Source organism: Pogoniulus pusillus, chromosome 6 (genome assembly GCF_015220805.1).
Source record: "Pogoniulus pusillus isolate bPogPus1 chromosome 6, bPogPus1.pri, whole genome shotgun sequence".
NCBI classification, from domain to species: Eukaryota; Metazoa; Chordata; class Aves; order Piciformes; family Lybiidae; genus Pogoniulus; species Pogoniulus pusillus.
Genome location: NC_087269.1, coordinates 2,686,578 through 2,709,383, shown reverse-complemented (window position 1 = coordinate 2,709,383; position 22,806 = coordinate 2,686,578). Strand labels below are relative to the sequence as shown.

General features: G+C 50.0%; 1 protein-coding gene across 2 annotated transcripts in view; it reads left to right on the top strand.

The window, feature by feature from the left end:
- The window catches only part of HTRA1 (HtrA serine peptidase 1), a 41,443-nt gene extending 19,425 nt beyond the window's left edge, over window positions 1-22,018 (top strand). The window contains exons 3-9 of one of the 2 annotated variants that reach the window (XM_064144220.1): window positions 243-447; window positions 13,369-13,563; window positions 14,587-14,619; window positions 16,626-16,740; window positions 16,856-16,913; window positions 18,212-18,298; window positions 21,237-22,018. In XM_064144220.1, the coding sequence (XP_064000290.1) occupies window positions 243-447; window positions 13,369-13,563; window positions 14,587-14,619; window positions 16,626-16,740; window positions 16,856-16,913; window positions 18,212-18,298; window positions 21,237-21,405 (862 nt within the window). In that variant the 3' untranslated portion in view covers window positions 21,406-22,018. Of the gene's footprint in view, window positions 1-242; window positions 448-13,368; window positions 13,564-14,586; window positions 14,620-16,625; window positions 16,741-16,855; window positions 16,914-18,202; window positions 18,299-21,236 lie in introns of both variants that reach the window. The other variant, XM_064144219.1, reaches the window with a different exon arrangement.
- The last annotated feature ends 788 nt before the right edge of the window (window positions 22,019-22,806 follow it).

Below are 22,806 nucleotides of genomic sequence, written 5' to 3'. Positions count from 1 at the left end.
ACCTCCACATCTCTCTTGTATTGAGGTCCCTGTGAGAGGAGACCAGCAGCAGCCTCTCCACAGTGTCCCTTCCAAAAAGTTCTGGCAAAAGATAACCCAGCTGATGACCTAATGATTGGAGTGCCAGCAGCTGTGACAGGGCATGAAAACCCTCCCAGACTCTGTGGCTGGGTGTTGCATGCAGTGCTCTGTGGTGCTTGGACTCCTTGCAGTGGTTGAGGTTTGTTTCTCCTGTCTTGCAGACTCCCCTACTCGAAGCGAGAGGTCCCTGTGGCCAGCGGCTCAGGGTTCATCGTCTCAGAGGATGGGCTGATAGTCACCAATGCCCACGTGGTCACCAACAAGAACAGGGTGAAGGTGGAGCTGAAGAATGGAGAAACCTATGAGGCTAAAATTAAAGATGTTGACGAAAAAGCTGACATTGCACTCATCAAAATAGACACTCAGGTGAGTCACCAAAGGGAGACACATTCTGCTGCTCTGACTTGTAACGACAGGATGAGGGGTAATGGGTTTAAAGTGGCAGAGGGGAGATTGAAACTGGATGATAGGAAGAAGTTCTTGACAGTGGGAGTGGTGAGCCACTGGGGCACAGGTTGCCCAGGGAGGTTGTGGAGCACAGAATCACCCAACGTGATCAAAGATCACGTTGGGTGATTCTGTGCTCCACAACCTCCCTGGTGGTGTTCAAGGCCAGGTTGGATGAGACCTTGAGTGACCTGTTCCAGTGGGATGTTCAAGGCCAGGTTGGATGAGACCTTGAGTGACCTCTTCCAGTGGGATGTTCAAGGCCAGGTTGGATGAGACCTTGAGTGACCTCTTCCAGTGGGATGTTCAAGGCCAGGTTGGATGAGACCTTGAGCGACCTGTTCCAGTGGGAGGTGTCTTTGAGGTTCCTTCCAACCTAAACCATTCTGGGATTCTATGGCTTTGGTGTGCTCCTTTCCAACAACTGCTGCCAGCTCTTGTGTTTAGCAGAGAGGCTCTCTGCTATAGAAGATTCTTGAGCTGGGTGGAGAGACGTTCCTGAGAGCCACATTTGTGGTTGGTACTGGTTAGTTTTGTCTCCTCTCAGTGCCATGTGAGCAGGCATGTAACAGTCTGCAATGCCTCCTCAAAACAAACCCCAGCAGCACAGTTTGGTGGCTGGTTGGCACAGGTGCTGGCTGGGCATAGCTCAGAGAAATGAGGCTTGGTCCACTGGGGCTGGTAGAGAGATGTGTTAGTCTTTCCTGCGTGCCTGTACTCAAGCTGCAGACTGCTTTTGGAGGACGTGTTTGTCCTTCCAGAGGGCTGTGCCACACTGATGCAGATACTGAAAGAGAAAATACTTCAGAAAGCATCTTGAAAGTGCAAATGGAAACCAGCTTGGGAGGATGGGAGAACTGTGTTCAGTTTTGGGCCACTCACTCCGAGAAGGACGTTAGGGTACTGGAGCAGGTCCATGGAAGGACAATGAAGCTGGTGAAGGGTCTGAAGAACTGGGCTGGTGAGGAGCAGCTGAGGGAACTGGGGGTGTGTGGTCTGGAGAAGGGGAGGCTAAGGGGATACCTCATTGCTCTCTACAGCTCCTTGAGAGAGGAGGTTGCAGTGAGGTGGGGGTTGGGCTCTTCTCACTAGTATCACACAGGCTCACAGGATATTAGGGGTTAGAAGGGACATAAAGGGATCATTGAGTCCAACCCCCTGCCAGAACAGGACCACACAATCCAGTACAGATCACAGAGGAACACATCCAGACAGGCCTTGAAATTCTCCAGAGAAGGAGACTCTACAGCCTCTCTGGAGAGCCTGTTCCAGTGCTCTGTGACCTTATGGTGAAGAAGTTCCCCCTTGTGTTGAGGTGGAACCTCCTGTGCTGCAACGTACATCCATTGCTCCTTGTCCTATACCAGGGAGTAAGAGAGCAGAGCCTGTCCTCCCACTGCTGACCAGCCCTCAGATGTTTATCAGGTGATAGGAGAGGAAATGGCCTGAAGTTGTGCAAGGGGAGGCTTAGTTTGGAGATTAGTAAACATTTATTTGCTGTAAGAGTGGTCAGAGATGGGAATAGGCTGCCCAGAGAGGCGATGGAGTCTCCTTCTCTGGAGACTTTCAAGGCCTGTCTGGATGTGTTCCCCTGTGATCTGTGCTAGATTGTGTGGCATTCAGGAACCCTGTGGCCATGGCAATTGGGGCCATGGTTTAATGGCCACGGTGGTGTTGGGTCAGTGGTTGGACTGGATGATCTTAGAGGTTTTTTTTCCAACCAGAACAGTTGTATGGTTCTGACTCTCTCACACTGCAGTGGTTTTCTGGGCACAGGGGAAGGCAGCTTCCCATCCATGGTCTTCCCCATGTCAAACGTGTGCCTGTCAGCAGTATCCTGCCCGCTGCAACAGCAGCAAAGCTGTTGTGTGGTTCTGCACACGTCAGCAGCATGGCACAAGTGGAATACTGTGTCGAAACACTGTCTGATGCAGATGCAATTAGATGCATGTGATGGCTTGGGGTGTTGCTCCTATTGGTTTCCTTTGTCTGGACTGTTACTGACCTCCAAATTCAGTGGGCAAGAATGGATTGTTCGAAACACATGACTCAAACCCGCATAGCTCTTGCAGGGTTTCGGTTCAGAGCTATTCCCCAGCGAGGTCAGAAGTGTTTATGCCAGAGTTCATGACTAAATCAGCTGTCCAGTGCAGATCTCCTGGATGACCCAACCAAAAAAGTGCTCCTGCTATTCCCTTGCCACCTCTGTTGCCATCTAAAAGCTTTCTTCTTCTCTTGTTTAAAAGCTTTATAGCAGCAACGTGGCAGAAATGCTGAACGCTACCAAGAAAGACTTTGGCTGTGCTGCCTTTCTCTCCTGTTTTGCTTAGGGAACAACTTTACCAATCCTTAGGTGACTTTTACCAATCACTGTTTTTTGTATACAGAGGAGAAGCAGATCTCCAGTCACAAAGCGAAGGGAAGCCTCCCCAGGAGTAGGATATGGCAGGGAGCAAAGGGCAGCCTGAAAACTGATTCAGAAGTGGAAGCACAATATAGAGGTGGCACCAGAACACAACAGTGAGGAGAGGGCTTCAAGCAGCAGGAAGGTGAGCTTCAGAGGGAGGATGGTGAGCCAGAGAGGAGACACTGAACTGGTGTGACAGATTGTTTTGGGGACTTGGGAAGAGAGCAGACATGGAGCTTTGTGTCATCTGATACCCTACAGAAACGGCTCCAAAACGTCCCTGGTAAGCAGGAAGGATCACACAGGATCACAGGCTCACTGGATGTCAGGGATTGGAAGGAACCCAGAGAGATCATTGAGTCCAACCCCCCTGCCAGGGCAGGACCATACAAACTAGCTCAGGACACAAAGGAACACATCCAGACAGGCCTTGAAAGGCTCCAGAGAAGGAGACTCCACAACCTCTCTGGGCAGCCTGTGCCAGTGCTCTGGGACCCTTACAGTAACAAAGCTCCCCCTTAGGTTAAGGTGGAACCTCTCCTGTGCTGCAGCTTACATCCATAGGGAGGTACTGGGAGAACTGGGAGACTGAAATTAGCCTGGAAAAGGAGAGTGCAGGCAGATGAGTCGCCTGTAGTGGAAACCACTGCCAAACGGCACTGGAACTGGTGATTCTAGTCAGGACTCGTGAGAGGGCAGAAACTCTTCTTTAATCTGGCTGCTGTGTAATTAGTGATAGTCATCTCCAGCTCCCGTCAGGTTAATTGCTGAGTGTAGCTGAGACCTTGTTTTGCAAAGGGCATTGCAATGGAATCCTTCTGTGTGCGTCTGCAAGTTCTTTGAGGCAGGAAACTTTCTCTAGCTACCTAGAGCCAAATCTGCCAGATTTCAGGAAGGGATTGGGCCATTAATATTCAGCTGGCTGCAAGAAACAGGGTTGGTTCCAGTGAGACTTTGAGGAGCGTCTCGGTGCCTGGAGGCTGAGCTCTTGCAGAAGGAGGCAAGCAGGCCCCACTGCCTTCCTTGTGTAAGGACATCTGTCTGGATAGCAGGAGACCAAATTTTATGTGTCTGCTCCAAATGAGGTAAAATAGGGATATAAACTTGGTCTGACATACCCTCGGTGAGTGTCCTAATCATTTGTACAGTCCAGGGACTTGTGTTGCTCCCCCCTGTCCCTGCCTCTTGTATGAGCCAGCAGTGTGCCCAGGCAGCTGAATAGGAGCCAGCAGTGTGCCCAGGTGACCAAGAAGGCCAATGGCAGCCTGGCTTGGATTAAAAATGCTGTGTCCATCAGGAGCAAGAAGGTGATTGTCCCCCTGGACTCTTCACTGGTGAGGCCACACCTCGAGTGTTGTGTTCAGTTTTGGGCACCTCAATACAGGAGAGATGTGGAGGTGCTGGAGTGAGTCCAGAGGAAGGCAACAAAGCTGGGGAAGGGCCTGGGAATAAATCTGATGAGCGACTGAGGGAGCTGGGGATGGGTAGTGTGAAACAGAGGACACTGAGGGGAGACCTCATTGCTGCCTATAGCTACCTGAAGGGACATTGTGGAGAGGCTGCTGCTAGGCTCTTCTCATAGGGAATTGGAGACAGAACAAGGGAGAATGGCCTCAAGCTGAGGCTGGGGAGGTTTAGATTGGACATTGGGAAAAAGTTTTTCATGGAGAGAGTGGTCAGGGACTGGAATGAGCTGCCCAGGGAGGTGGTGGAGTCACCCAGCCTGTCTGTGTTTAAGGGTGGTTTGGCTGTGGTGCTTGGGGCTATGGTTTAAGGTGAATCTTGTAGAGTAGGGCTCTAGGTTGGACTTGGTGATGCTGAGGGGCTTTGCCAGCCTGCATGTTTCTGTGATTCTATATCAATAATTTTTGAGGACACTTGGGGAAAACTTCCTGTGTCACCTGTTTATTTTTCTGGGGTGGGGAAACCAGAAACCAGTTTTCCAGCTAGCTCAAGCCACAGCACTGGGAAATCCCGATCCAGGGTGAGATCTGGGGCACCTCTGTTCACAGAGGTGATGCTGCTGTTCACAGATGATGCTCTGAACCTGAAGGATTAGAAACAACAAAAGTGTTCACTAAAAGCTGAAGTAGGAAGAGAGAAATTGACTTTTGGACAGGACTTCAATGTGAGATCTTCATCTCTCTGTCCAAGTCCAGGCTTTGAGCTTTCCTTGCTGTACTGAAATGCCTCACAAGGATCCAGATTCATAAAAGTCCTTTTTTTTTTTTCAATCACAGAATTTGTTGAAGTCAAAATGTGTTTGGTGACTAAAGGAGCCCATGTGATGGTACAAACAAACCTTTAAAAATCTGGATATGGCAGGAAAAAAACACTCCTAGGAGTTTTTCTGAGGAGCTGCAGTTCTCCCTTTTGAACAAAGGACTTGAAGGTGTCATCAAAGGTGTAGAAAATGTTCTGCTCTTCTGTTTTTCTGTGGCGTGTCCAGGCAGGACCTGGAGGGTGAAGAATGTCTCTGAGGTTAGGAACAGAGCTGGGCTTGAACTATGAGTTGGGGCAGTCAGTTGGTACTCCTAAAATGGTTGCAGTTTTGCAGCAGCCTGCACACTGTTTTGCTTTAAGGTGTGAACGTGTGGCCAGAGGCATAACTGCAGCTAATTTGGCCTTGCTGAGTGGGACGGGAAATGAAAGAGGGTGGCAAAATGTGGGCAGCTGTAGGGCTGGATGAAGCCTTTGCCTGAGTAAATGCTGCTCCGTGGGAAAGCGTTTGTCAGTCAGCGAGGAACAGATCTCTTGGTGTTGCTCTTCTGATCCTAAACCACTCTTATCTCACAGTCTGTAAAAGAAAGCAGCTCCACTTCTTGTGTCCACAGTGGCAGGCTGCTGAAGTGATCAAAGTCAGCAGTAAGATTGGCGTCAAATGTGGCAACCATGGGCGCAGTCCAACCACCTCTCCAAATGTGAGCAGGTCGAGGGGGCAGCAAAGCTGGGAAGCAGCAGCCTAGTGGCAGGCACTTTGGGTATGAACATGCAACATCTCTAAAGCCTCTCCAAAGAAACGAGGAGTTTGGCAGCACAGACAGAGGCTGGTGGAAGAATCCATCCCTCATGGCACGTGTGGTGCTGCAGCGAGCGTGAAAGCCATCAGAACTATTGCACAACACTCCAAAGCTCTCAGATGCTTTTGAGCTGGCAGAGCCTGATTATGAAATTCATCTCAGGACAAACAACTACCTTGTTAAATGAGAATGTGTGGTGCAGCTGCTGAAAACTGTAAACACCAGGAGGAGGAAGAAAGCAAATTTTAGGGTAATTTAATGGGCAATGTCAGGGTTAATTGAGGGCAGAACTGTAAAAGAGCCCTGTGCCCCCAGCCAGATTGAAGCTAGAAGCTGAAAGTGGTGGAAAGTGGAGCTGACTCTTGCCTGGAGACCCCTTCCACTTCTATAAATTGAGCTCTGCCTACACAAATGATCTCTGCGGCAGGCACCTATGGGCTGGCAGTGAGTACAGAAGCAGGGAGCATCATGAGTGGCATTATGCTGAGCTGTATCTTCCTACATACTTGAAAGGCAGCCATGGGACACTTGCCCCTTGCCTCCAGAGTGGCACCTGCAGCGAGCAGGACCTGCCACACCATCTGAAGGTTTGTGTTCCTTGCTGTGACCAGTTACTGGCTTCTGCGTTCCAGCAGAATTTGGCATCTGAGCAATCCAGCAGCAGCAGCAGCTTTGTGGCCAGGCTCTAATTTGCGGTGGCATTTCAGCCCTTCTGCCAGAGGTTTTCCCTGCATCTTGCTAATAACCACTTAGTTTGACACTTGTAAATCAACAAGGCCTTCTGCCCTGGTTCCGCAGCGGTTTCCCCAGGCAGCGCAGCGCCTGTGTCTTTGTGGTCAGAGGGATTTGCTGCTTCTCCCCGTCTGTGCTGACTGGAGGATGCAGGAGAGCAAACTCTTTCCTCCTTGTGTGTCAATATTTTAACAGCCCACCCACCAGAAACCCAAGCCACCTGAGCACCAGACCTAAGTGTCCTTTCCCAAACGCCAGTTTACTTTGAGATCACAGCTCGCAGGATGTCAGGGGTTGGAAGGGATCCAAAGAGATCATCCAGTCCAACCCTCCTGCCAGAGCAGGACCATACAATCTAGCTCAGGTCATACAGGAACACATCCAGACAGGCCATGAAAGGTTCCAGACAAGGAGACTCCATAACCTCACTGGGCAGCCTGTGCCAATGCTCTGGGACCCTTAAAATACATAAGTTCCCCCCTTGTGTTGAGCTGGAACCTCCTGTGCTGCAGCTTCCATCCATTGCTCCTTGTGCTATCCCAGGGAGCAGTGAGCAGAGCCTGTCCCCCACTCCTGACCCACAGCCTACAGATATTTATAGACATTGATTCAATCCCCTCTCAGTCTTCTTTTCTCCAGACTAAATAGCCCCAGGTCCCCAAGCCTCTCCTCATCAGGCATTGCCCCAGTCCCCTAATCATCCTTGTAGCCCTTTGAACTCTCTCCAGCACATCCCTGTCCCTCTTAAACTGGGGAGCCCTAAGCCTGAAGGCAGTACACAAGATGAGGTCTCAGCAGGGCAGAGTAGAGAGGGAGGAGAACCTCCCTCTATCTGCTGGACACACTCTCTGTAATGGACCCCAGGATCCCATTTGCCCTCTTGGCCACAAGATCTGTGGCTGAATATTACCCTGCTTCCCCCCAAGAGGCTGAGGAAGCCCACATGTTGCTTGCAGAGGCCTTTGGGACACAGAGAAACAGAATAGCTTGTAAAAAGCTTGCATGCTCACTCCTGCTTGCTGCTTTTAGGCAGCAGCAGCAGCAGCAGTGGTTGACTGTCATTGTCAGCTCTTAAGAGCCCTCACTGCAGGACAATGCACTGCTCCACGTACAGGCATCACCTCTGGGGTGAGTCTGCCAGCAGCAGGGCATTTTATTTTAAGGGAGAACAGCAACATCTTGCCAGGTAATTGCAATCCTGATGATAAAACAGAACAACTTTTCATGCCTTTTTTTTTCCCTGCAAGCTTCCCATGCTCCATATTTGGATAAAGAGACTCAGTTTTGTTTTTCTAACTATAGATGAAATACTTTTGGAGGTCTGTAATGCATTCAGCTTGGGCTTTTCGTTTTCCTTGGCATGTTCTCAAGCAGTTTCTAGATTGTAGATGATGCTCTATGTTTTTATATGTTCATGGCCTGTGTTTTTCTTTTGCTGTGCCATATTCTGGGAGTTAAATAGTTTCATTAATGAGAAGAGAAAGGAAATTCCCAGGGAAGCTGCAGGTTTTGCTAGAGTGACTTACAGCTGAATTATTGTGCTGTGCAAGAAGCTGTTTCTTTTCCACCTAACATATAAAGGTGTGAAGGAGACCTGTGGCTGCTGAACTCTGATCATTTGTCTCCTTATCAGTTTGTTGAACTGCAAACCGTTTCCCGCAAGGTTGTGATCTTGCTTCCACAAACGAAGGGGATTACAGAGCAGAGAAGGGATTTGCTTGGCTTTCTGTGCCAACATGGAGATAGACTCATTTCATGGATCACAGAATCACAGAGAGGTGGGGGTTGGAAGGGACCTCTGGAGATCATCTTGTTCACCCCACTGAGCAAGCAGAGTTGCCCAGAGCAGGTTTCCCAGGATCGTAACGTCCAGGAATGTGTCGGGGAGAAGACTCAAAGGCTCTTGGGGCAGCCTGGTCTGGTGCTTAGTCACCTTCACAACAAAGAAGTTCTTCCTTATGTTCCAGATGGAACCTCCTGTGCTGCGATTTGTGCACACTGCCCTTTGTGCTGTTGCTGGGCATCAGTGAGAAGAGTCTGTCCCCATCCTCTTGACCCTTGATAAGCACTGAGAAGATACTCTCCCAGTCTTCTCCAGCCTAACCAGTCCCAGGTCTCTCAGCCTTTCCTTGCCAGAGAGGTGTTCCATTCCTCTCATCTTTTTAACTGATTATTGATGGAACAGTTCCAGCCAAAACTCCTACTCATTACAGCCATCTGTCTCGGCTTTTATTCCTCCATGGCATTGACCATGTATAGTGGTGGTTACAGTGACCTCTGTGGCATTGGCCATGTCTGCTGGTGGTTACGGTGACCTCTGTGGCATTGACAATGCCCAGTGGTAGTTACGGTGACCTCTGTGGCATTGACCATGTCTGGTGGTGGTTATGGTGAACTCTGTGGCATTGACCAGGCCCAGTGGGTAGTTATGTGCTGGTGGTTTCAGAGCTGATTTGTTAAGGCTCCTCTTATTTCACCTGATTCGAGCTGTGTTGCCCAGGGGAAGGTCTGGCTGCTGGTTGGTGCTGCTGTCCTTCTATACTTGTCCCAGTCTCCTGTGCCGTGATAGCTGCGTCTCATTGTTGCACAAAGCCCTTTCTTGTGGTCCCTGTGCAGCTCTGCATTTTGTGGGAGTTCTGTTTACCCAGGGTTTGGGTCAAATCCATATATAAAAATGTCTGAAGCCCTTTGGGATGAGAAAGGCTTAAAATATTAACACTAATTAACGGCTGCTCTTCTGGCTGGCTGTAAACAGTGAGTCATGTGCCACTTAGGGGTTTGCATGTTTAGTCCTATTTCTGTGTACCTGCAGAATTCCTGCTCGGCAGATTTGTTTTATTGAGTAAACAAGGAGCCCAGCAGAGCCCCGAGGCTTCATCCAATGTGCAAGGGAGGGAAGGAGAAGACAGGACTTTCTGTGTTGCCCAAGGTCATGTAGTGAGTCACTGGGAAAGCTGGGCTTAGGTGCTGAGTGTTTCTGGCTGGCTGTGCCCTGTGCTTCAAGGCATGCTCGTTTGCCTGGGATTTTAATTAACTGTTGTGGCCAATCTATAGTTAAGTGAAGAGAATCACGAGTTCTAGCCCTAGCTGTGTCATCCTGATGGCCGGCAAAATGCAAGAGTGGCATTTATTAACTGTCTAAGTGCCTAACTAAGAGCGTTAGACCCAAGCACTGAAACTTGGCTTACAAGGGCTGCCTTAACATCCCAGGCAGGAGCTTGCTGGGCCAAGAGCACGAGGGCCCAGGCAGGGGTTTTGATACAATCAGGATATCGGGCAAGAGCAGACAGGGATTAGAACAGGCTGCTCAGGAAAGTGCTGGAGTCATCACCACTGGAGGTGTTCAAGAAACCTGTGGCCATGGCACACGAAGGCATGGTTTAGTGGCCATGGTGGGCTTGGGTTGGCAGTTGGACTGGATGATCTTGGAGACCTTTTCCAACCTGAATCATTCTATGATCCTATGAACTCTGCCTACAGCACTGCTCTGAGTGCTTGCCCTGCATTTTCAGGACTCCTTTTGAGAGCTGCGGCCGCTCGCCGTCCCGCTGCGGCGCTCGCCGTCCCGCTGCGGCCACTCGCCGTCCCGCTACGATGCTCGCCGTCCCGCTGCGGCGCTCGCCGTCCCGCTGCGATGCTCGCCGTCCCGCTGCGGCCGCTCACCGTCCCGCTGCGGCCGCTCGCCGTCCCGCTGCGGCGCTCGCCGTCCCGCTGCGGCCGCTCGCCGTCCCGCTACGATGCTCGCCGTCCCGCTGCGGCGCTCGCCGTCCCGCTGCGGCCGCTCGCCGTCCCGCTGCGGCCGCTCGCCGTCCCGCTGCGGCCGCTCGCTGTCCCGAGATTTGGGTTGCTTTGGTACTGATTCCACTTCAAAGCTGCCTCTACAGCTTGCTTAAACCCTTGGGGCTTTCTGAGAATGGCAAGAACGTGGCAATGTTATGTGGTGATATTATTACAAAGCTCTTCTGGAAAGAGGTCCCCCCCGACTTGAAGCTCCTACAAGGCCTGTATTGATGATCAGAGGATTGGTGCTTCTTTGCTCTGAAGACAGGCTTGCTGAGCTGGCGTTGTTAAGCCTGCAGAAGAGAAGGCTCCAGGAAGACCTCACAGCAGCCTTCCAGTATTTGAAGGGAGGCTACAGGAAAGCTGGAGGGGAACGTTTTACAAAGGCACGGAGTAACAGGATGAGAGGTAATGGCCTCAGACTGAAAGAAACTTGATTTAGATTAGACGTTGGGAAGAAATTCTTTCTCATGAGCATGGTGAGGCATTGGAACAGGTTAGCCAGGGAAGCTGTGGAAGCTCCAAGTCCAGAAGTGCTCAAAGTCAGGTGGAAAACTGCCTCGAGCAATCTGCTCTAGTAGGAGATATCCCTGCCCATGGCAGGGGGTTAGAACTAGATGATGTTTAATGTCCCTTCCAAGCTGAGCCGTTCTGAGTTTCTGTGCTAGCCAGTTCTTGTTGTTTAGTTGCAGAGCTGATGAGAGTGTTGGTGTGCAGAGCTGGCAGAGTGCTCTGCTCCACACTGGGAAGTCCTAAGGACCAGAGAACACGTTTTCCAAGGCAATGTTTCATGAGGTGAGCAGAAGATGGTGGGGGTTTGTGCCTAGCAAAGGACAGGTTAGGCAAACTCTCTCCAGAAGGTGTGCTGGGTCAGGTGGGTGACCCACAGCCAGGCCACACAGCATTAGACATCCAACTGAAGCTGAGCATAGGCACAGGCTCCAGAACACAGCACGATCAAAAGGAGTTGTATTAGTCAGAGGTTGTTCATGGACTTGCTTTCTGCTGCCAAGTGGGACTCTGGCTCTGTGACTGTTTAGCTCAGGAGCATTGCATAAATCTGTAACTTTGTACATAACCAATCCTCCTTTTGAAAAATACACCTTTTTTGGGTTTCCTTTGCTCATCTATCAGTGCTTGCTGATAACCATTCTCCTTCTCTAAGGTGTGCCCATTTTCAGTGCACTGGGGTGCAAACAAAACTCACTTTTTGTGACGGTGTGGGTTTGTTTTGTTTTCTTTCAAATAAGGCAAAGTAGTGCCAAGAAGAGATGCACTTCTTTACCCACGACATCTTGAAAGCATGTACTGAGTAAGCCTAATGGCATCTGGGGAGAGGAGGAGGAGGAGCCAGGGTGCTCCCTCCAGCCAAACAATACCCATATGGAGCTGTTTGTGTTGCATATGCTACATGCTTCCCAGCACAGCTAATCGTAGCTGCCTTGTCCCTGCTGTGCTGGAGAGGTCTGTTGGAGTCATCAGGGCTGTGGCCTGAGATGCTGAACTGCTCAGCACTGTCGCCTTGGGATGTCACTGCTTGGCTGCCCTGCGGCAAACACGGTGGAGATAGCAGGGATCAGCACTAAACCCTCCCCAGGGCTGAGCCACGGCCTGGGCTGGGTTTACCTGTGGCTGTGGCACTGATAGGGATCACAGTTAATGATAATCCTCATCTAATAGTAAGACATTGCTGGTTGTGAGAACCTCCCTCTTCAAGATTATCAGAAAGGGAAGTCTTTTTCTCCTCACTGTGTTTGTTGCCTATTCCATTGCTCTTCCAAGTGATTCTGTTTCAGAAGCAGTTGGTTAATTATTCCTTTAGAGTCTGGAGACTAAAAGGTAAGTTTCCATAGAGCAGCATACCTTGCCTGGGGTTTGGCAAAGAGTTTTATTGAAACAATCTGTTCATCGAAGCAAAATTCTGCTGGTGGAATTTTAGCAGAGTGGAATAAAGGACATCCAGGGCCTGGCTTGTTAAGTACTTTCTGGGCTGCTCTCGCAGCCCTGAGAGCCAACCAGATCCTGGCTGCATCAAGAGGAATGTGGCCAGCAGGTCAAGGGAAGTGATCCTCCCCCTCTACTCTGCACTGGTGAGACTCCACCTGAGTACTGCGTCCAGTCCTGGAGCCCCTGGTACAAGAGGGCTATGGATGTGCTGGAAGGTGTCCAGAGAAGGGCCACGAGGATGAGCAGAGGGCTGGAGCTGCTCTGCTGTGAGGAGAGACTGAGGGAGTTGGGGCTGTGCAGGCTGGAGAAGAGGAGGCTCCCAGGTGACCCTATCATGACCATTCAGGATCTTAAGGGTGCTACAAGAAAGCTGGGGAGGGACTTTTTAGGCTGTCAGGGAGTGATAGGACTGAGGGGAATGAAAAAAAGATAAGAAGTGTGTAGATTCAGCCTGGATGTTAGGAAGAAGTTCTTTTTTGTAGGCCCCCTCCAGATACTGAAAGGCCACAAGAAGGTCACCTTGGAGCCTCCTCTTGTCCAGATTGAACAGCCCCAACTCTTTCAGTCTGTCCTCTTAGCAGAGCTGCTCCAGCCCTCTGAGCATCCCAGTGGCCCTTCTCTGCACACGCACAGGATTTCCCTGGATTTCACCTTTCAAAGTCATGGTGACATCGTTATTTCCATCAAGAGAGTGACTTGCCATTGGAATGGGCTGCCCAGAGAGGTGGTACCTGTTGTGGAAAAGCTACTCCTACAGTCTGAAGAGCTCACTCTCCAGAGCAGAAGCTTAAGATTCTTCTGTAGGGAGGCACTCAAAGAAAACAGTGAGCAACATTCCCAAAGGATGGCAGCCTCTCTTTTTCTCTCTGCAGGCATCTATTCCTGCAGGATTTGCTCCCCCAGCGTCTCAGCAGCCTGTGGCTTTGGTCTGATTTCCCTGTGGTTTCTCTGCAGGGTAAGCTGCCAGTCCTTCTGCTGGGCCAGTCTGCAGACTTGAGGCCGGGGGAGTTCGTGGTGGCCATTGGCAGTCCCTTTTCCCTGCAGAACACAGTGACCACAGGGATCGTGAGCACCACTCAGCGAGGAGGGAAGGAGCTGGGGCTCCGCAACTCGGACATGGACTACATCCAGACCGATGCCATCATCAACGTAGGTCCTGCCTGAGCCTTGGCCCCTCCAGAGCACATTTCCTGAGCAGTTGCTTTCAGCCCTTCATTAGTGAGACAGCTCTGAAAAGCAGGCAGCGTGGCTGCCTTTTCTTTTGTGCCTGCAAATGTGGACATCTGTGGTGCAGCAGCACTGGATGTTATTTAGAAGTCCCCCAGGACCCCACCCCAAGCACAGTATCTGCCTGGGCCTCGGAGTTCCAAGGGAGGAGGCAGTGCTCTGCTCTCTGGCACGGAAGTAGCTTTTGGAAATGCATCATGTTTCCTCAAAAAGAGGCCAAGCTTAGTTTAAGGATTCGAGTTCCTTTCTGCATTAAGGCAAAACAATAGTTTTTGTGCTTCTGCTGAATGCCTAGTAAGAAATCTTCACTAACAGCTCCCAGAGCTGTCCTAAAATCTCCTAAGTTGCTAGTGTGGTACTACTGAAAAAGAAAAGCCTTGGCCTTCTTGTCTTACTCTGGCCAGAGATGAAGGGTGAAGCACTTGCAAGGCTTCAGTATCTGAAGGGGCATTGTAGCCAGGTGGGGGGTGGCCTCTTCTCCCAGACAACCAGCAATAGAACAAGGGGACACAGTCTCAAGTTGTGCCAGGGTAGGTATAGGCTGGATATTAGGAAGAAGTTCTTCACAGAGGGAGTGATTTCCCATTGGAATGGGCTGCCCACAGAGGTGGTGGAGGCACCGTCCCTGGGGGTCTTCAAGGAAAGCCTGGATGAGGCACTTAGTGCCATGGTCTGGTTGATTGGATAGGGCTGGGTGCTAGGTTGGGCTGGATGATCTTGGAGGTCTCTTCCAACCTGCTTGATTCTATGATTCTCAGCTAAGGGGAGGGTGGGGGGTTGGTGGTGTTAAGTGCTGCCAGTGGGCTTGGCTGTTAAGCCACATTGCATATGTTTAATAGTGAAGAAAGAACTGCAGAAATATGTCAGAGGTCTCTATTCTGGTTTGCTTGCCGTGAATGAAGAGGTAGATATTAAAACACCTTCTTGCCATATGTTTATTTGCAGTATGGAAACTCCGGAGGACCCCTGGTAAATCTGGTAAGAGTTTAAGTTTGCTTAACACCAAGCTTGTTCCTTTAGAACTCAGTCCTATAGAACTCAGTTCCTTTAGAACACAGTCTCAAGTTGTGCCAGGGGAGGTCTAGGCTGGATGTTAGGAGGAAGTTGTTGGCATAGAGAGTGATTGGCATTGGAATGGGCTGCCCAGGGAGGTGGTGGAGTCGCTGACCCTGGAGGTGTTGAAGCAAAGCCTGGATGAGGCACTTAGTGCCATGGTCTGGTTGACTGGATAGGGCTGGGTGCTAGGTTGGACTGGATGAGCTTGGAGGTATCTTCCAACCTGGTTGATTCCATGATTCTATAACTCAAACCCAACCCAATCTACAGACAGAACCCCACACACCAGGAATGTGATAAAGAGCTTTCAATATCTGGCTGACTACACAAAATCCACCTGGTTATTGCCAGTCACAGGTTTCACTTGGCTTCCAGTATTTCAGCTGGTTATGGTTTGCATAGTTGCAAGCCATTGTAATGCCAAATAGTTTTTTTTTTGCCCATGCCTTGCAAAAAAATGATGTGGTGGTTTTGAGTGTTAGCTGCCCCCCCACACTTAAGAAAATCACCCAGACTAGACTCAGTCACTCTGGAAAATCGAATGAAGCTACATTTACAGCTTAGCACAACATACAAACAGGTATTTACTGTATATGCAGAAATATACAAGTTAAAAAGCAATACAGAAACACAACAGCCCTCCCAGGAACCAGAATCCCCAGGAAGAGCTTTCAACCACATTTCCACCTTCTTCCCACCCCTCTACCTTACCCCAGACTTTGCCTTATGTTTAAGGTGAGTTTGGAGGGTCGGCCAGGGGGGTTAGGAAGCAGAAGGATTAGTCAGGCAGCAAGTTAGAGAGAAAAGTGCAGCCCAAAGCCCAGAGAGAGACTCTCTTATCTATGTTGGTGTTCTTGTTCTTATCCATCTCAGCAAGCCTATGAGTGAAGTAGGCAACACCACTGTTTCCTTTTCACAGCCTATAATCTAATTCTTCCCACCAAAGCATTCCAGTGAGCATCAAACTAGCACAAGTGAGATGCACATTTGGAAGCTGAGGTGTTTGCCCCTGCTCTGTACCATGCAGCTGTTGCTGTCAGGTTTTTTGCCTACTGAAACTCAGCTTAATGGTTCACAGATTGGTATTTACCCCTCTCTTTCAAGTCTCACTGAGAGGGTAGAAACCCCATGCATTTAGCAGGACATTAGGGTTTCTTTGCTGGTGTTGTGGAACAGTCAGAGCTGCCCTTAGAGCAGTGGTGGATAAGCTCAAGAGAGAGCAAGGGAAGCAGGGTGCAAAACCTAACCGCTGGGTGAGAGCGCCCCAAGGGGGCCCGCAGAGTTAAACGCAGGAGAGGCAATGGTCCTCAGGGAGGGACAGCACACACTGGAAGGAGGAGCTAGGCAGAGTTTCTGCCTTGGGGATGTGGCAGGTTTTTTTCCACTGGACTCTCTGTGCAATGTCAACACCATCAAAAAAAATTATATATTTGGGTAGGTTTCATCTGGGATAGGTCAGGGAGGGAAGCTGCTGAGATTACAGAGGTGTTTGAATCATCAGGTGACAGCAGAGATGATTTACCTGGATCTCTTGGAGCCAGATTACTGGGGAAAGCTTTGGGCTTGGTGAGCTGTCATTTTAATTCATGCCATTATGCAATGTTTGCTCAGAATCTGTTGGCTTCACGAGTCGCCTGCTGGAATAAACAGACCAAACTTGGCTGTGCAGTATCCTGCTTATCTGCTGCAAGCAGGAGAGCTGCCCAGTTCTGATGTCTGTCTTGGTAGTGGCAAGATGAGTGTCCACACTGCTTTTCCAAAACCATAGGGACAGAGTTTCATCAATAGACTCCAAATATTAGACCGAAAGAAACCAGCTAGAAAAAGGAAAGCCAGCTACAGTGTGTCATGTGGGGTTGTGTTTGTGATACTGGGAGGAAATCATCCCACTTCTCTTGGAGCTCACAACAACTTCTTTTTTTCTCCAGGATGGTGAAGTCATTGGAATTAATACATTAAAAGTTACAGCAGGGATCTCCTTTGCCATCCCATCAGATAAAATAAAGAAGTTCCTCACGGAATCCCATGACAGGCAAGCTAAAGGTACCGTGAGCCACCACTCTGAAAGGTGTGAAAGCAGTAATAAACCAGCAAGCCAGCAGCCCGTGGGGCTCTTGTGGCAAGAGCAGTTGCTCATGACCTGTTTTCCTTTCTGCAGGCAAAGCTGTAACCAAAAAGAAATACATTGGCATACGAATGATGTCCCTGACTCCTAGGTAAGTAAGCATGGTGCGTCCTCGCCCTTTGCAGCATGGTCACTGCATGCATTTGGATCAAGCTCATGGTCTGCAGACACAACCAGGAGGATGAAGCAGCAGCGTTGCACTTCTGTGGGTGCTGGTGGCAGCTCGCAGACAACTCTTGCTCCCTTTTCCCTCTGCATCTGCTACATGGTTGAACTCTGCTGTACGCTCTTGTACGGAGCTAGTTTGTCAGCAGCTCCCTGGCTCTCTCTTTTCCTTAATGCTTCAGAAGAGAATAGCTAGTGACTGTTAACTGTGCTGGGACTCTCTCACTCTTGTTTCCATCTGTCCTGTGGGGCAAGGAGCAAACAGGACAGTATCTTTTCAAGACCTACAGCAGCTACGTGCATATGTCCATGGCTATAAAATTCTTCTCATTAAACAGTTCACCTAATTTAAAATGAAGCTTTTGTGTGGGCTTGCTTATTCATATTAAGACCAGAAGAAAGCTGACTGGGTGATACCATGCCCTGCAGGAGTGACCAGGCTGAGGGAGCTGAGGCTGTTCAGCCTGGCGAAGAGAAGGCTCTGGGGAGACCTCGTGGTGGCCTTTCAGTACTTGAAGGGTGCCTACAAGAAAGCTGGGGAGGGACTTTTTACAGATGCTTGTAGTTAACAGGACAAGGGGCAATGGATTGAAGCTGGAAGAGGGGAGATTAAGTCCAGAGATTAGAAATAAATTCTTTACAGTAGGAGTTGGGAGACCCTGGAACAGACTGCCCAGGGATACTCCCTCACTGGAGGTGTTCAAGGCCAGGTTGGATGAAGCCTTGAGCAACCTGGGCATGTAGAAGATGTCCCTGCCCGCGGCAGAGGAGTTGTAACTAAATGATCTTTAAGATCCCTTCCAACCCAAACCATTTTATGATTCTGTGAACCAGACATTTCCCCATGTCACAAAGTGTCAGACACTGAAAGAGCCTTTTCTCAGGTGTTCAGGGGCTGCTAGTCCTGAAGCAACGACTGAATCTTGAGCTGCTTTTAACTCAGACTCTGAATCTGTCGGCAGAAATTGGGCTTTTAAAAGCTCTCCACATACAAAAAGGTGTAGTGATCCTCTCAGTACTTGTAAGGGTTAAACCAGATAGTGTAGTGTCACATCAGCATGTAGGATGCCTCCGGCAGTGAAGGTTAAGTGACCTCACTGCGTAAAAATGCATCTGCTTGGTTTGGGTTCTCTTGGCTTGGTGTTTGGTTTGGGTGGTGGTTTTTTTTTTCCCATCTTGTCAAAATACTTTTGTTGCTGTTTCTTCACTTTCCAGCAAAGCTAGAGAGCTGAAGGATCGCCACAAAGACTTTCCTGACGTTGTCTCTGGGGCCTACGTTATTGAAGTGATTCCAGAGACGCCAGCTGAAGCGTAAGTGAAGAGCTGGCTTTGCCCAAAGCTGCTGCCGCTGACTCCAGGGGTAACGGCAAAGGAGGTGCCCTGCTTCACCGACGAGCTGCACCGTGCTGCCTTACCAACACTGCAAGCATCTGATGGCTATGAGCTCGTCTGCTGCCAATTAGTTTGTGGTTTAGCCTGGTCCCGGGTGGGCAATAGTGAGAAGCTATCAGGGTAGTGCAGCAAAGCCCTGCTGGTGCTGCCAGCTCAGAGCGCAGGGACTCAGGAGGTGTGAAAACTCCTTTGTGTTTTTCTCAGCCAGCACCTCCAAGAAGGTGCAGAAGGGTGACAAAGCTGGTGAGAGGTCTGCAACACAAATCCAATGAGGAGAAGCTGAGGGAGCTGGGGGTGTGCAGCCTGCAGAAGAGAACCCTGGAGGGCAGACCTCATTGCTGTCTGCAACTACCTGAAGGGAGGCTGTAGCCAGGTGGGGTTGGGCTCTTCTGCCAGGCAAGCAGCAACAGAACAAGAGGACACAGCCTCAAGTTATGGCAGGGGAGGTCTAGGCTGGATGTGATGAGGAAGTTGTTGCCAGAGAGAGTGGTTGGCATTGGAATGGGCTGCCCAGGGAGGTGGTGGAGTCGCCGTCCCTGGGCGTGTTCAAGCAAAGCCTGGATGAGGCACTTAGTGCCATGGTCTGGTTGATTGGATAGGGCTGGGTGCTAGATTGGCCTGGATGATCTTGGAGGTCTCTTCTGACCTAGTTGATTCTATGATGACATCTGCTGTGCCAGTGCTGAATGCAGAAGGTTGCCTGAGCATGTTCCCCACAGCCCTGCTGGTCACTGCTGGAGGAGGACAAGGGAGAAGCTTTGCAGCCACCTAGTGAAGATGTGTCCGTCTCAGAGCAAACACCTCGGTGCTGGGCAAACATTGCAGCTCTTCTAGGGAAAAATCCTCTCTTGGCAGGAGGCACATTACTGGGAAGAGCTTTTAGTTCTGGCCAGCTGGTCCTCTCCTTCTTGTAGCTCAGTATCTGCTCAGAAGCTCACCTGCTGGTTGGTACTGCACCTCACTAGATGCCTGCCTCAGGTACAGCTGCTGGGCTGTGGCCACCAGCCCTGCTCTTGCTGACTCTTGCTGAAGACACTTCCCCCTCTGACTTTGCTTGATACAAAACCACTCTAATCCAGAGCAGAAAATGGGAAGCTTTGTTCATTTTCTAAAACTAGAGATCGCTGAAGAGTAAATGTGGCAACAAAGAGGTGTATGTGGCACCAAAGGCAAGTAGCAGAAAGCTGCTGGGAGCAGGCATCTTATCTTGTAGAAGGGCTGCAGGGCTGATTGGATGATGTCTCTTTGTTGCAGTTTGGATGCCACTGTAAGACCTACAGCAGTAGCTGCCAAGTGTGCTCTCTGGATTACTGCTGTGTTTTGTAGGCCACTCTTGTGGGCAGCACTGCTGCTGCAGAGTTAGGGTGTCTGTCTGTAAAGGGAAATTAAACCACAGCCAGTATAGGAGCCATGTAGCTGCTCCAGTGTGGGGCTGGGCTTACTGCCTTGCTGTGCAGGTCCAATCTGAAGGCACAGAAAACTGTGAGGGTGCAGGTAAGGGTCAGCAGAGAGCTGGGAGAAGGACATTAGAGAAGTAGAGTTGGTGCAAGACCATGTACCTTCGTAACCCAAAGGTGAACTCAAAGCAGGATGCCTCATCTGAAGGGTGAGCAGGCAATTGAAATGCAGCCCTTCATGTTGCCTGCCATCTCCACTCCTAATTCCCTTGTCCACGTGGGTTTCCCTGTTCTTCTGATTTCCTCTTCTGTGCTCACTGTGTAGCCCTGCTGGGCAGGGGATGATAGAGCTGCCGTGGTTAGAGGACCAGAGCAGTTCTGCAGTGGCCTGTCCTGGCTAAGAGTTGAGTGAAGAGACTGAGCGACCAGTGATAACCTGGGATGGTTTCTGCCAGGGCTGCGTTCTGCCTTCAGTAGGCAGCCAAACCCCTTGCACAGGCTGGCCAAGGTGCAGGAGACACCCATGTAAGACATTTGCTGCGGGCGGAAGAGGCCAGTGACTGCTCTGTGGTTTTGGGAAGAAGGATTATGCTGAAGGGCTGAATCATGTCTGATCTAGTTACTTGGTTAACATTTCCATCACTTGGAGCCAGGCGTTGTGCAAGACCAGGCAAGATGTTGTGGTCGATGGTGTCCCTCACCACCCGGCTTCTTGGTCCTGTCAGCAGTCTTGGCCACCTTGGGCAGAGGCCTGTGGCCCTGGGCAGAGGAGCCTTGCAATGCTGGCTCCCACTCTGCCCTGCCTTCCTTTGAGTCAGGAGGGCTTTGGTCTTGGTTTGTCTGTGCTGAGATCAGCAGAAGGGTTTCTGGAGGCTATGGGCAGCCAGGCAGCAGGAAGGGCACTTGGGCTAGTTGCTGTGTGCCAGTTTTGGCTGGAGTTATGGCAGACATAAAACATGAAGATGGGGTGAAGGGGCTGCCAGTGAGCTATGTGTGGAGAACAGCATGGATCTGGGACCCAAATTCCTCACGTGCTGACACACAGTGCCACTCATACTGCTGTGGGTGCATGAGTGACAGCCTGGAACGTTTCCACTCCAAAATGAGTCACAGTTATTTTAAAAGCAAAATATGGCTCTGCCTCTTCTACCAGATCAGCATTCTCCGAGCAAAGCACTGCACTCTCTGCTGCAATGAATTCCAGGAGACACACTGCAGTATGGCAGACTCCTACCTCCACCCAAGTTGTGAGGTTTCTGCATTGCTTTGTAACCTTCACCACTTGACAGCTCCTGCTGCCCTTTTTCATGCCCACTGAGTCTCTGTGCAAAATGCTGCTGGGTGGGAACCAGGGAAAATAAAAAGACCACCCAGCCCTCTTTTTCTCCTCTTCTTTAAACAGCATTGTGAAGACAACACAATGGCATTTGTGGTAATGCATTGCTGCTTTGTCTTTCCAGCGGGGGCCTGAAGGACAACGATGTGATTATAAGCATCAATGGGCAGTCGATCAGCTCGGCCAGTGACGTCAGTGACATCATCAAAAAGGACAGTACCTTGAACATGGTCGTACGCAGGGGCAACGAGGATGTGATGCTAACAGTAGTTCCCGAAGAGATCAACCCCTAAAGCAGAAACATGAGCTGGATTTCATGTTCTCTTTTAACAGCATTGGACTGCTTCCACTCTCTCTGTGCTGGTACAGGAAACGTTAGACTTCTGACCGACACTCTGCTTCTTCAGTGGATTAGTATTGGCCAGCAGAGTAACTTCTAATAGGTTTAAGGTGCAAAATTCAGTTTAATTTCACATACTCCAGATGATATTTTTTGTTGTTGTTGGTTGGTTTTTTTTTTCCTCTCTGTATCATGTATGCAATGTATCCTTACTGGCTCTTGCATCCCCTGCTTTACCCACCCGACGTTCCCTTCCCTGTGTTGAATAGAGTTTGCCATTGTTTCCTCTGAGATGTAAACGGAACCCACGCACACAATGTGTGCTGTGCTCTTCAGGTATTTATAGGTTAGCTGTGTTTTAACTGGAAATACCATTGTAAAGGAGTAGTTGGTTCAAATGAAAACACAACTGGGGGAAAAAAAAAAACCCGTAACAAAACCCAACGAAGACAGAAGTTTGGTTTCTAGCCACAAAGCCATCCCAGCCGCGATAACCTTCGGAGGATCCCGTGCAGGACTTTAATACTATGATATTTTCCTAGTGTTATTAAAAGAATTCAACAGTACTGCTTCTCCTGAGTGATTCATTTTGCTTCCCTCTGGGAAGTGTTTCTCTTTGACCAGCACATCTGCCTGACAGGATGGCCTGATGGCCTCCTTTAGCTCATCACAAAGCTTGTTTTGCAGCCTGTGTTTGTATTTGTGCTCTTGTACATCTGCTTCTCTGAGCGTGGCTGGCGTGGGTTTGCTATCACAGACTGCCAGCTCCCAGATGTTCTGCCTTATTGCTTCAACTACAGCCTCGCTGGTGCCTGGAGTCTGCTTTGCCCTCACTGTGGATCACAGATGCTATCCCCTTCCAGTTCTGGTACCACTGTAGCCGTGAGCTCTTTTCCAACAGGCTGGCTCCTTCACAACAGTGAGTGCTGGGGTGTGTGTGGTAGGACCTGGCTTTGACTAGGACTTCAGGCATTGCCCTAACATAGAGACTCATAGAATCATAGAATCAACCAGGTTGGAAGAGACCTCCAAGATCATCCAGTCCAACCTATCCCCCAGCACTATCCAGTCAACCAGACCATGGCACCAAGTGCCTCATCCAGTCTTTTCTTGAAGACCTCCAGGGACGGTGCCTCCACCACCTCCCTGGGCAGCCCATTCCAGTGGGAAATCACTCTCTCTGTGAAGAACTTCCTCCTAATCAAGAAGGTTGGAAAAGACCTGGAAGGTCATCCAGTGCAACCATCACCCAGCTACCAGGAACACTAAACTATGTCCTGAAGCACAATACCCACATCCTTCTTCAACTCCCCCAGGCATGGTGAGTCCACCACTGCCTTGGACAATCTATATC